We start from the raw sequence: 13,744 nt of genomic DNA, 5'->3' as shown, positions 1-13,744 counted from the left end.
GCTTCTAGAAAAACGAAACTTATTTTAAGCTGGGATTTGATAAGGAACATTTGAGCTTGATAACTGAGTGGGAAAGCTTCCATTCAGTGAGGGCTTTTGTGAGGGAATCTGTGCAGATAGGCCAAGCAGATAAGAAAAACTCAAAAAGCAATAAGTGAGACCTTGATATGTTTTCTTGTGCTTTTGTACTGAATCTCACTATTTTGAGTCCCAGTTAGGAGACTTACAGTATTACTTTAACCTACAAGAGAGATGTGAGGAGCACTTCTGAACACCTTGTGTTTAATGGCCTTCAACTAGTTGTCTAACTTTTTTCTATTTTCCTTTGTCAGTGTAAATTCATTTTAATTTGCTTGTCATTTTTGTGGACTGGAAGTGTGTTTGAATCTGCTGCTTAAAACAATGCTAGATTCGTTTTCTTTAGTGCAGTGATTCTCAGATATATTCCAGTAGAATTCTCCTGCTATTGAGTCAAGTGGTCTTTTCCAATTTTTAGGAAAATAAATCTTTGTAATTTTGAGAACTTCCTCAAAATTATTTTAATAAAACTTTGGTTACCTGCTATAGCTTGCCTACTGGAAGAGAAAATGAATGAGAGTACCAAATGAATAATAATGAAAAATGTGAAATCAGCTGATCCTGTTAGGTTTGATAGATTGGTTTTTCATCATGGGTATTTGTGTTAGTGGTTTGATTTTTATATTGTATACATATATTCATTGTCCGCTAGTAAAAATGGTCCTAATTTGTGTGATGAAATGACGTATATCAGTACTTCATGATATTTTACAGAAAGTTCTAAGAATTCCAGGTGTTCTGCCACCTTAAACATTGAAAAGCACTACTTTCTAGGATAATTGAATCCCTAAAAGAATTTCCAGTGCTGGGTCTGGGATTGATGGTGCTTGCTGATCAGATGTTATATATTACATGGATGTATGCTGGACATGGTTGTTTTGGAGCATTATTACATCTGTAATCATGGGCACAGCTGAAACTGGTTTCTGCTGTTTTGAAAGGTGTACTTACCTGGAATTGGGGATGTGCTTGTCTTACATCCCCTGAACTTCCACACTGACGAGAAGCCTTTTCACCTGGCTCCCAGGGTCTACCCAGGAGGGCATTATTTCCTAGCTTGCATCCCGCCTGCCTTTCCTCCCGGTTAATCCCCTTTATTCATTCATAATGATGGTTTGTTATCATTCACTTTCTTGTTTCTTTTGGCTTCCTTTTAGCAGCTTCTTAGGTGAATGAGCATTTGAATAATAAATTGATTCAGCTTCTTCATTTTAATACAGTATTGGCCCTCTGAAGGAGCCAGCAGAAAACCAGCACAATTTTGTCAGTAATTCTGTCTTTGATTTCTACCATACTCACATAGCAGGAGGCAATCGTTAATAGCCAAGTGTTCAGTCTCCTTCCTGCTGGTGCCCTCCCAGGGTGCTGCCACTCCCATCTCATTGTCATCATGGAGGTGGGCCCCGAACAATGAACAATGAGTCAGAACCCAGGGAGGGACCTGCCCTACAGGTCTGAGCTCTCCCTCAGTGGAGGGTGACTGCCCTAGACCCCATTCCCATTCATCAGAGTTAATTGGCTTCTAAGGAGACTCACTTATCCCAGAGAAGTGACATACTAACTTATTTCAGAGTCTGAACGTTGCCTGAGCCCTCAGTAAGCCCATCCACCATCCCATCATGCCTTCTGATTTGCCTTCTCCCTGGATCCCCTCACGTAGCATAATCTTTGCCAGCCCAGTCTGGTCCTCCTTGTCTCTTCTCTTACAGACGCACGTACACCTGCACATGCACATACACACATGTGGAGACAGATGGAGAGCCGTGTAACAGCAAAAGTCTGGTGTTTTGTTTTATGATCCTCTGTTAGTCCTTAAGCTCCAGCAAAGATGATTCTACCCTGAAAATATCAGATGCCCTTTTACAAAAAGCGCCCTCTAGAGTTTAATTATAGAACCAATTATGATAATGTCTAATAAAAAAATTTATTATGTTCATAGTATTCTTTAAATTTAGTCAAAATACAAGGCCTGATTGTATTACATTTCTGAAAGGTGTCGGGGGAAGAGGGGGAATCTCCCTCTGCCCTTTTCCTTAAGGTTCTTATGGCTGACCAAATAACAAGACAGGTTAGCAGGAGAAAATAATACCAAGTTTAATAACATGTATACATGGGAGAAAGCAGGGACACTGCGTTTCTCAACACAATAGCAGAGATTCTCGTCTTAAATACCATGTCCAACCAAAGACAAGGAGGATGTTGGGGGTGGGGGGTGTCAGTTACAGGAGATTATCACTAAAGCACTGTAAACAAGAGTAAGGCTTATTATGCAGTTTTAAGGCCTCACCTTCTACATTGATAAGTCTCTAGAAATGAGGTCATCCCCTCTCTTCCCAATACAGAGAGGGAGATACCTTTACAAATGGAGACTTCCCTTGTAAATGATTGTCTGGTAACCCCTCGCAGGGCCATCTAGAGCATGTGGCCAGAGAGACAGAACTTCCGATAAGATGGGCTTGTTGGTGCCTTTTCTATTGTAACCTCTATCCTACATTATCTTTATAGCAGTCATGATAATAACTCCTTCCTGAAACAGATCTTTTGTTTTAAATTCTTTAGGCAGTTTGGGAGGGGCAACTCAAATATTCTTCCTGAGTTCTCTGAGTCCTTATTATCTTCAGCTCGAAATAATCTGCATACCAGAGTGGTGCTTCCTGGGGTAGCTTGCCCTGAGCACTATCAAAGGCATAAAGTTGTATGATAAGACATTTACCCTCCATGTTCTTTTTTGCAGCAGATATTTAAAGCCAGGTCACTTTAGGTGACTGGCTCCATAAATCTGTTGTGTGCACCTCAGATTGGAGGGTGCAGCCAGCACCCTAATGACAACACCCCTCTGGCGACACATCTGTGCTGATTTAAAGGAAATCCAGGGAGCAAGAGTAAATGTTTCCAGTGTTCACCTTCCCAGCAAAGAGGATTTTTATCAACTCAGGTGTTAAGTTTGGGATCCACAGACCTATCAAAGAGCAAATTAAGAACACATCCATTTCAGGGCCAGCCCCGTGGCTTGGCGGTTAAGTGCTCACGCTCCGCTGCTGGTGGCCTGGGTTCGGATCCCGGGCGCGCACCGACGCACCGCTTCTCTGGCCATGCTGAGGCCGTGTCCCACGTACAGCAACTAGAGGGATGTGCATCTATGACATGCAACTATCTACTGGGGCTTTGGGGTAAAAAATAAATAATAAAAAAAAAAAAAGAACACATCCGTTTCATAAAGGAACCATCCTTTATGCAGCCATCGCTAATGACTCGGCTGCTAAAATCTCATTATGGGTTCAGGCTGGTTATCTCTGTTTAAGGGTAGAGGGAAACACCCTATTATAAATTCTCTCAGGCCTCCCAGCACCTCATTAAGCAACTTAAAAAACAAAAAAAGGAAAGGTGATATGGGAGAAGGAGTAGTTCTGAAAATTAAAATGGAACAGAATGATGTTTTGAAGCCAAAGAGGGGGAAAAGGCAAGGGTTTTGCTTGTGAGGCCTCTGCTACAATAAAGAGGACCTTAACGCAGGCAGACCGTACCCTACAAAATGCAGCCCATAATTCAAGCTGTCAGCTTAATCACGCTGTTTCCAGGTATGGAGAAGGAGCCCTTGTTTCCTGGGTCCAGAGAGAGAGCCTTGTTTGCTGACCCCTAGCTGCAGCCTGCCGCTGCAGACCGCCCCACTCTGTTGGCCTTTGTGTTGCTGTCCCCTCCTTCCCTCATTTTTGGCATTGTGTTCCCTTCAAGTGGCCCCCTGGAAGGGACCACCCAGGGGGCTGCACAATGGGGACCAAGGGAGCCACCAAAACATAGGTTTTGTAAGACAGCCCGTTAAAAGAAAAATACTCTTTAACTATGTATGTGTTTGTCCTTTCTACAACTGTTTTGTGTGGCAAACAAAACCCCGTATACAGACTTCTCTGTGGCCGCACATACAGCTGTTCCAGCCATTGGGTGTCAGGCTTGAGATAGTTCCTCCCAGTTTATTTTCCCAGGGCACTAATTCTTGATGTGGTTTATATTTACATGTTTGGATTTATGGTCAGGAAACTTGATATCAGAGTAAACAAATTGCACTGGCTTTATGAAACTATTTTATCAATAGTCTTCAGAATTGGTGGCATTACTCTTGGGTGAAACTTGTCTGTAATGCTACTTAACAAAAGCTAGCAGCCGGAATTCAGTTCTCAATAGCCATTTACACCTCTGTAAAAGGATTAGCTCTCGCCAATTGTTACACTGTTTAAATCTTAATTTGCATCTTTATGGAGGTAGGGCTTCTACAGACCTCTCTGGTTCTCTGATGTATTTGTGTACCTGTGGGTGGGAGGTCACTGGAGGTTTTCTTTTATTGGTGAAGGTGCTAAATTGCTTCAGGATGACCAGTAAGCTACACAAATTGAATTAGCATATCAGGGTTTGACTGACAACAGCCCGCTTTGGTTCGTTAGTTATATTTTGTAGCAGTTGTGGTCTTTGAGTGTTGGGTGCATGAATGCATTCTGTTACTTCTGTTTAGACTTAACAATTCTCATGGGTCTTAGGAGGATTTTAAATGTTGTTGATTGTAATCAACAAATTTCCTTGGGAATTAAAGTGAAAAACAGAACCAGAACATGATCAAGTGATGGTTTTATTTATTTATTTTTTTAATAGAGATAAAATATGCAACTAAGACTTTATTTATTTATTTATTTATTTATTTATTTATTTATTGGTGAGGAAGATTGTTCCTGAGCTAACATCTGTGCCAGTCTTCCTCTATGTTGTATGTGGGATGCCACCACAGCATGGCTTGATGAGCGGTGTGTAGGTCCGTACCCGGGATCAGAACCTGAGAACCCTGGGCTGCCGAAGCAGAGCGCTCCAACTTAACTACTATGCCACCGGGCCAGCCCCAAAGTGATGGTTTTAAAAGTAATCTTTTCTATCCAGGCCATGTGTTCTTAGTTTAAAGATCAAAACCTTCTTATGTTTTGGAAGGAGGGTAGGGTCAAACCCATGAGAAGGAAGAAGTTGAGTGTGCAGGCCAGTGTTCTGCAGGCACTGGAATGGGAAGCAAAGGCCGGTCGTGTTGCCCTTTGCCCACCGTTCTGTATATGGGCTGTTCCTAAACCCCACACTCAGAACTACAGACCACCTCTGCAGATGATGCCTTTTTGTCGTTGCTCATTTAGCAATACAATTTCCTTCCCCAAAACGTTGTTCTGGATGTGACCAACTATGGTGCTTTATTATTCTTCAGTCTCATTAAAAATACAGTAAATGTATTTTATAAAACTTTTTAAAAGTAACATTATATTATGTAAATTATGAAGTAAACTCATTACTAGTTATGGGCAGTGATTACCACACCATTTTGAGACTGTTGTTCCCTAGAGAAAATAAAACCTGAAAGTCATGCCTTTAGTGCTGCAACTGAAACATGTCCACTCTGATATAACACCCACGGGAATGTGTGGAAGTTACCTGGTGGGGTTAAGGAAAAGTTTATTTTCTACAGCCCTCATACAGGGTCATTTTTGCCAAAAAGTAATTCTCAGTTTGCAGTACTGAAAGGAAAAGCATGGCACTTTTTCTCTCTTCCTTGCTTCCAAAAAAAATTGTACCTTCCTTTGAGTGTTCCCATTAGCCTGGAGTGGAGTTGTTTTCTTTTAAATTATCTCTTAAATTCTGTGTGACTGAAAGATGAAAATGAAGCTAGAAAGCAATTACTTTAAATTTGGCCAAAAATATTTATTTATTATCTGCCTGCACTGTTGGGTAAAATAAAATATACCTCTTTAAAGTGCTTTTTGTGCTTCTAGAGATTACTTGTCATCCATCATGTTTGTCCACTTGCTGGAGTTCACAGAGACAAACTGATGGTAAGGCCCAGTGTGTTAGTGCCAGGTCCGTCTACATATTCCCCAGGAAGGACTGGGCATGGGCTGGTCAGACTGATGCCCCTCCAGTTGGAATTATTTTGATGGGAATGCAAATAGAAGACATGAAAGAAATTGAGGTCTTGAATTCTAGGATAGTGTTTTTTATAACACATAGTCTTTAATCTTTAGCTCCATAGTGTTTGAATTCTTTAATAGAGATTTTTTCAGCAAAGGACTGATGAATATTTTGTAAGCTAAAGTCAGGTATCACGTGGAGAAATAACTACTAGAAACCCTAAGCACAGACCAACTTGTCTTTTAGCCAGAGAAGGTTCTGAGTTAATCGAGAGTAGACCATAAGCTCTGTGCAGACAGTACTTGTGGCCGTCTTATTGATCGCTCGTTGCCAAGCCATGGACACCATGGAAGCCCTGGACTGGTCTAACAGCAACCATATAAAAACATACTGTAAAAATAGGTGTCATGGATTTCTCTAATCTAGGTTTAAATCTTGGCCTGTCATTCAACTCGTGGTGTTAAGTATGTCTTCAGTATTGTGCTGAGTGCGACATGAAACTTCAAGTAAGATAAAAATTCAGAAGTCCAATTGTTGTTCTCAACAAGCTTTTGGTCTTGTTGAGAAGACTAGACAGACATGACATAACTAGAGAACAGTACAATGTAGGATGTTGTCTGTATTGTGCTAAAGGAATTCAGGGATAAGAAAGATCCCTGTGAATGAGGTAGTCAGAGAAGCTCCTAGACAAGTATGAGAAGAGCTAGTCTAAGTAAGCCTGATATTTGGATTGATCAGATTGGAAAAGAACAAAGGTTATCTGGCATCTGTCCTGACTGGACAATCAGGTATTATTTAGCACTGGCATACCGTGGTGGGGTGGGGGGTGGGCATACTGGCAACAAAGGGTGCATTGTCTGTAGAGCATTTATAAACAGTAATAAAACCACTAAAACTGTTTTCTCTTATCACCATTCCTAAGAATGGGGGAGATAAAATACTCCTCCCTGGAGGGAGGCTGCTCCCACCCGAACACCCTGCCTATACCCCACTGTGGTACCCCAGCATTGGTGAGCATCTGCTAACTTCCGCCATTGTACCAGCATTTCAGAGGAGGTGCAGAAACATCAAGCCCTGGTCCTTGCTCAGGGTCTACCACCTGGGGTGGGAGGTGAGACTAGAGGCAGTCTAAGCTGGAGACCCCAAGCCTGCAGACCAGCTCTGTTTGTCCAGCATAGTATTTAACCTCCTTTTGAATTAGCTGCCAGATTTTTAAATTTGAGAGATGTCACGTAAAAATAAAACTAGCAATTGTGAATTTCCAGCTTCTCTTGAAAACTAGGAAGATCGACGTCACTGAGACACATTCCGCTGCGGGAGCTGAGAGTGACTGGCCCTTTGAGTGAGGCACACACCCCAGTTTTTCGCGAGCCCACCCCACCAGCTGTGGGCGTTGACTTCCCCCCAGCTGAGCCGTGAATGACTGTTCTCCCTCTCTGCCACCCCCACCACTGCTCTCCCACTTACACACTCTTCCCCTGCCATCTAGAGCACAAGTTCAGTCTCCTGGCTGTGGTCTGGGTCTCGTGTCTGTCCCCTCACCAACTGCATCTGTGCACGGCTGCCAGGCTAACCCTCTCAAAAACACTGCTTTCAAGAAACCAGCCATAGCTCAGAAATCCGCAAGATTTATTACTATTTTCTCACCCGAGTTTCATATTGAATTTTATTTCCCATTACTATCTTATCACCACAAACAGCAACCCCCACCTGGCCAGACTTGTGTCCTTGCTGGTCCCGACACCCCTCCTACCCTGGCATTTCCTCACATCTTTGCCTGTGCCGCCCCTTAGCTTAAAGGGTCATCTCCCCTTCTGTCTAAATCTTGCCCAGCTGAAGTTCCTCCTCCATAGTCAAGCCCTTGTGATGCCAAGGAGCTCTCTGTCTCTCTACTGCCTCACAACTCCTGATTGCCTTCCCAGTGATTATGTGCTCTCCTTTACTGCTCTGAAATTGGCTTACCTCCGATGGGCCTGTCTTCCTTTTCTTAAGGGCAGGTGTTATTTTGTGAATTGAGTGGTGACGAGATAAAGCCTTCCAGGAAGAATTAGGACCCAGATTTTGCCAAAGGAAAAAGAAGTATTATAGGTACTATAAGTCATATAGGCCAGGAGTCTGGAAGGTTTTTTGTTTGTTTGTTTTTTAATTTATTTTTTAAATTATTTTATTGAGGTCATATTGGCATATAACATTGTATAAATTTCAGGTATACAATATCATATATCAGTTTCTGTATAGATTGCTTTGTGTTCACCACCAATAGTCTAGTTTTTATCTGTGACCATACATATGTGCCCCTTTACTCCTTTCACTTTCCGCCTACTCCCTTCCTCTCTGGTAACCACTAATCTGTTCTCCTTATCCACGTGTTTATCTTCCACATATGAGTGAAATCATACGGTGTTTATCTTTCTCTGTCTGGCTTATTTTGCCTGGTGTAATACCCTCAAGGTCCATCTATTTTGTCACAAATGGCATGATTTTGTCTTTTTTATGGCTGAGTAGTATTCCACTGTATCTATATACCATGTCTTCTTTATCCATTCATCCGTTGATGGGCACTTGGGTTGCTTCCATGTCTTGGCTGTTGTGAATATTGCTGTGATGAACGTAGGGATGCATAAATCTCTTTGAATTGTTGCTTTCATGTTTTTGGATGAACACTCAGTAGTGGGATATCTGGATCATATGGTATTTCTATTTTTAATTTTATAAGAAATCTCCATACTGTTTTCCATAGTGGCTGCACCAGTTTGCATTTGCACCAGTTATGTATGAGGGTTCCCTTTTCTCCACATCCTCTCCAATATTTGTTATTTCTTGTCTTGTTAATTATAGCCATTCTGATGGATGTAAGGTGAAATCGCATTGTAGTTTTGATTTGCATTTCCCTGATAATTAGTGATGTTGAACATCTTGTCATATGCCTGTTGGCCATTCATGAACAAAATGAAAAAACAACCCACCAACTAGGAGAAAATATTTGCAAATCATATATCCAACAGAGGGTTAATTTCCGAAATATATAAAGAACTCATACAACTCAACAACAAAAAACAAAACAACCCCATCAAAAAATGGAAGGTTTTTGGCAGCAGAGCTCAGAGGTGAAGGATCCAACACAGGATGTAGCCCAGAGGGACTAAGAATCTTAGGCTTAGAGTTTAGACAAGAGCTTGAGACACGGCAAGGAACTGGAGTGCCCATAGGGTGGCCTAGGGTCCAGAATAGGGCTTGAATGAGAGGTGGGGGGGTGGGGGGGGTGGACATGACACGACATTTATATTTCCTGCCCAGGATAAAAGCCTGCTTCAGAGTCAGGGTGCCTGAGCCTACACTTGTCACTCGCCCTCTAATAGACAAACAGAGCACATCTCTTTCATCCTTTTGATATTAGGCACATGGCCATCAAATGGATCCAGTAACTTAACCCACTGTTGTACTAACTACAAGTTAGTAAGACGTTGCTAATTAACACATTGCTTTACAAGTTGCTTCATTTTCTTTTTGGAGTACATGTTGAATATTCCCAACTACGTATGTCATCAGCTTCTTTAAAGTAGAAATACTGTTTTGTCTTTGATATCTTCTCCTATAGCTTTTTAGAATCATGCTTTCCCCCAAATGGACATGTTTTTAAAGGAAGTTTCTAACCAGTCTCTTTGGAGGCTACTATGATACCGTGACAGACCTAACCTAAAACAGTGGCCAAATTGTTAGACTAGACCAGTCCCCCAGTAGACTGGAAATAGATAATGAAGGCTAAATCCCTCTTTCCCTCCCTTCCTCTTCTTACTAAAAATAAAGAAAATTGTATTGCAGTGGGATCTGAATGGAGAAATAATAGTCATTTTTCTGCGTTCAGAAATAGAGGACGTAACCAATATCCAGCCAGCAGTTTTCGATTTCTTAGCAGTGACGATTTAAGTAAATTTCACATGAGTTGTGGAGATCTAACTTTGTTATGATTGACAATAGAAAATTAGCCTTTTCTGCCGTTAAGATTATCTAGCATTCCTATCAGTCAGGTGGAATGTGGAATGAGATGGCACAGCTGTCGATTTGAAGGTCATTAAAGTCTTCAAAGGGTTAAAAGTTACTTCCACTGATGGATTTAAAACTGCCACATACACACAAACAAGGTTTTCAAAATGCCCCATTTTACATCTTTGTCGAGAGATAGTCTAGTTGCTGCATTTTTGTGTCTAGATTATATTACAGATATATTTCAATAAACCACGAAGAACCTCCGTAGATTCTAGAAGCTGGGCCATCTGTGCTTAAATAAACATCTCATGCAGCACCTGTTTTATTTTATAGGCTCTATAATCACAGTGACATTCTGAAAGAAGACCTTGAAGCCTGTGGAACAGCTGTCCTTCACCAGCCTCCGAGACTCTTACCTGGAGGTGGCAGCCATGAAAAGCAAGTCAGGTATTATTGGGATGAAATTGCTGCTGTGGAAGGATGGCCATTCTTGTTCCCAGATGCTTCCAAATGAAAACAAAACACTAGTCCACACGGTCACCACTGGGATAGACACTTGTAGTTGTCAGTTTAACTGTTTTATGGACTTGACCATTAACTTCTTTGTAAATGTATTTGTTTCTAATTGTTAATTGGATATATCCACTCAATCCCTACTCATAACAATGTTTTAAGGGCTTACTTTGGGGGAGGGAGCACAGGTAGCCTTCATCTGGTATATTAGCATACCTTCGTGAACAACCCAGGATATAATCTAGTCTAGCCACCACCCTAGAGGGATGTCATTGGCAAGTCCAAACCCCAGATGGATTCCTCAATTTCCAAGGTCATGCTGGTGATACAGGCCCCCAATCTAGAAGATACAGGCCCCCAATCTGCAAGTATGGTCTCTGGACCAGCAGCATCAACAAGACCTGGGAACACGTTTTCCCCGCCCAGGCCTCACTGAATCAGGAATCTGGGGGTAAGACCCAGCCACCTGGGTTTTAATGAGCCCTTAAGGGAACTACCCTCCCTCAGGTTTGAGAGCCACCACTTCAAGGATATCCCTTAAAGGCCATAAAGCTAGGATGAGAGAGATAGGGGGTTAATTATTTGCAGGGTAGTTGGCCATGTGAACCATGATTCTTGTACATCCTTCCTGAGTCAATCAGAAATCTGTTCTGTACCCTCTACCCACCTTTTAGGTAGTGTGGGTTTCTTTTCATGGCCCCAGAAGCTTTGTGGCATCTGAGCGACTTATTGAGGTCATAGAATTACATATGTGTAATTTGTGTAATGGTTTGTCCGGTGTTGGTACCTGGTCGGTGCCTAATTCATGTTGCATAATTGTTGCCAGTGACCTAACTCTGATTTTTATTTTGGGGACTGACTATATTTCCTTTTATTAAAATATATCCCCACTATTTACTAGCAGAGAACAAATTATTTCTCGAGCATGGTCAGCAGATGAGTGTCTGTGAAAGCCCACCTGAAAGGACCTTGTTTCGCTGAGAGTGAGAGGGGCTTTGGGTCTGGTTATCTTATATCTAACATCATTTTCTCTACCTTCAGTGTGCCACATAGGCTGTTTTATGTTAATGATTTTCTTCAGAGTAGAATTCAGCATAAATCCCACGAAAGCGTGAGAAGTCAAGATGATGGTTTCTAAAAGGACCTTGGCACAAGAAGACTTGGCCAATCATATGTTCCATTTAACAGAGCACAAGATGAGGTTCACAAGTCCTGAAAGTGTATACATTACCTTCTGCATCTGTACTAGTGATCTCCAAACTGTGGAAAATGCTGGAAATGACCTTCCTGGTCAGTAACTTTTCAACCTGAAGCAGTAAAGGGCAATGCAAGAAAATCCTTTTTCCTGTTTTTTGTTCTTTGTTTTTTTTGTGAGGAAGATCAGCCCTGAGCTAACATTCATGCCAATCCTCCTCTTTTTGCTGAGGAAGACCAGCTCTGAGCTAACATCTATTGCCAATCCTCCTCCTTTTTTTCCCCAAAGCCCCAGTAGATAGTTGTATTTCATAGTTGCACATCCTTCTAGTTGCTGTATGTGGTACGCAGCCTCAGCATGGCCGTTCAAGCGGTACGTCAGTGGGCGCCGGGATCCGAACCTGGGCCGCCAGTAGCGGAGCGCGCGCACTTAACTGCTAACCCACGGGGCCGGCTCCCCCTCTTTCCTGTTGTTTTATCATGCAAGATAAAAAACAGCAGTCTTAAATACTCCTTTACAAGGCGGTGGAAGAAGCTGTCTGGGGCGGAGTCTTTCTGCACTCTGTAGGTCATTTGGTGATTATGTGTTGTGAGGCTCTGTAACCAGGCCCCTGTTTCTTTCTCACTGCTTTTTGTATCTGTTGATATACTATTTTGCATAAACCACAGTTGTGGTATGTGGCATAGAAAGCATATATGCATTTATAATTCTCTGTGCAAACTGACTTGTTAGACTAAATGATTCATTGCGTGACTCTCTCAACCTACGCTGCCAAACTGTGATTGTGGGTGATGAGATAAAATATCTACATCTACTAGACTAGAGATTTGTATAGTTTCTCAACATGCATAATAGAGCATTGATTTCCATTATGAAAGGTTGCATTTTGCATGACTGTTGGTCTACAGTTATGTATAAATCAGCTTTCCCTAAGAAATGATCCTTCTTTATGACCAACACAAATTTTAAAATTAATATCTGGAGGCTGCAAGACTGCTTCTTTACCACAATCATTTTTTTAAGCCAGATAAAGAAGTCAGGAATGATTACTAATGTCAGTGTTATGTTCTGTTACGATTAGGATTGCCCTTTTATGCCCCATTGTGTGTTGTGACTGGGGGTGCTGTTTAATGCACACTGATTGTCACTGGTTCACTGTCTAGCCTTGGAAAAAGTGCCAAGTGTTTATATGACCTTTGAGAGATAAGCAGTCAGGTCTTTAAATACAGATTCTTTCTAAAGAGTTTTATTTATTTATTTATTTTTGCTGAAGAAGATTAGCCGTGAGCTAACATCTGTTGCCAGTCTTCCTCTTTTTTTGCTTGAGGAAGTTTAGCCCTGAGCTAACATCTGTGCTAATCCTCCTCTATCTTGTATGTGGGTCACTGCCACAGCATGGCTGATGAGTGAGTGGTGTGGATTCACACCTGGGATCCGAACCCGTGAAGCAGGGCTGCCAAAGTGGAGCACGCCAAACTCAACCACTAGGTCACCAGGCCAGCCCCTCTAACAAGTTTTAATCATGGCATCGGGCTCCTTGCTGCTCTTCTTGCTCTAGCCACCCTCTGTGCCCCTCAGCACCCAGGAATTATTGTTGGACACTCCCCTAAGTGATATATTCCCATCTGCTTTGAGATCTCCCCTGGACCAAAGCAGTCAACTGGTCAACTTGATAAACTATTTCAGAAACACAGATTTGGAGAGAATGATCTACTTTTGTTCCTTAATTGTTAATGACACTGATGTCATTAGAATTCTAAGCCAGGCAGAGTAGGAAGGCTCTAATGGGTTATGAACTCCTTAAAGCCTGTTGAAGAGAACTGTGTTTGGTGTGGCGGCAGCCCTGCTTGTGCCCCTGACCCAACCATGGCTGTCGAGGTCTATCTCTTTACTATAATCTCATCTGCAAAATGGGGTACCTGCCCCACAGCGTACTCTAAAAGATAGTGAGAAGACTTCTGAATTCCTGCTCACAAAGTGAAGCATCTTAAAAGGAAAAAGAACAAAACCGTTCCTATCATCATTATTGATTTTTGTTATATC

At 42.0% G+C, this 13,744-nt stretch overlaps 1 protein-coding gene across 1 annotated transcript in view; it reads left to right on the top strand.

Moving 5' to 3' along the window:
* Window positions 1–13,744, top strand: part of LOC131403130 (centrosomal protein kizuna-like) — a 62,108-nt gene that overhangs the window by 15,644 nt on the left and 32,720 nt on the right. Inside the window, 1 exon segment of the mRNA XM_058537469.1 lies at window positions 10,327–10,440. Within this exon segment, the coding sequence (XP_058393452.1) occupies window positions 10,327–10,440 (114 nt within the window).

This window comes from Diceros bicornis, unplaced genomic scaffold, assembly GCF_020826845.1.
Source record: "Diceros bicornis minor isolate mBicDic1 unplaced genomic scaffold, mDicBic1.mat.cur scaffold_55_ctg1, whole genome shotgun sequence".
In the NCBI taxonomy this organism is placed as follows: Eukaryota; Metazoa; Chordata; class Mammalia; order Perissodactyla; family Rhinocerotidae; genus Diceros; species Diceros bicornis.
This window is presented reverse-complemented; position numbering and strand designations above follow the sequence as displayed.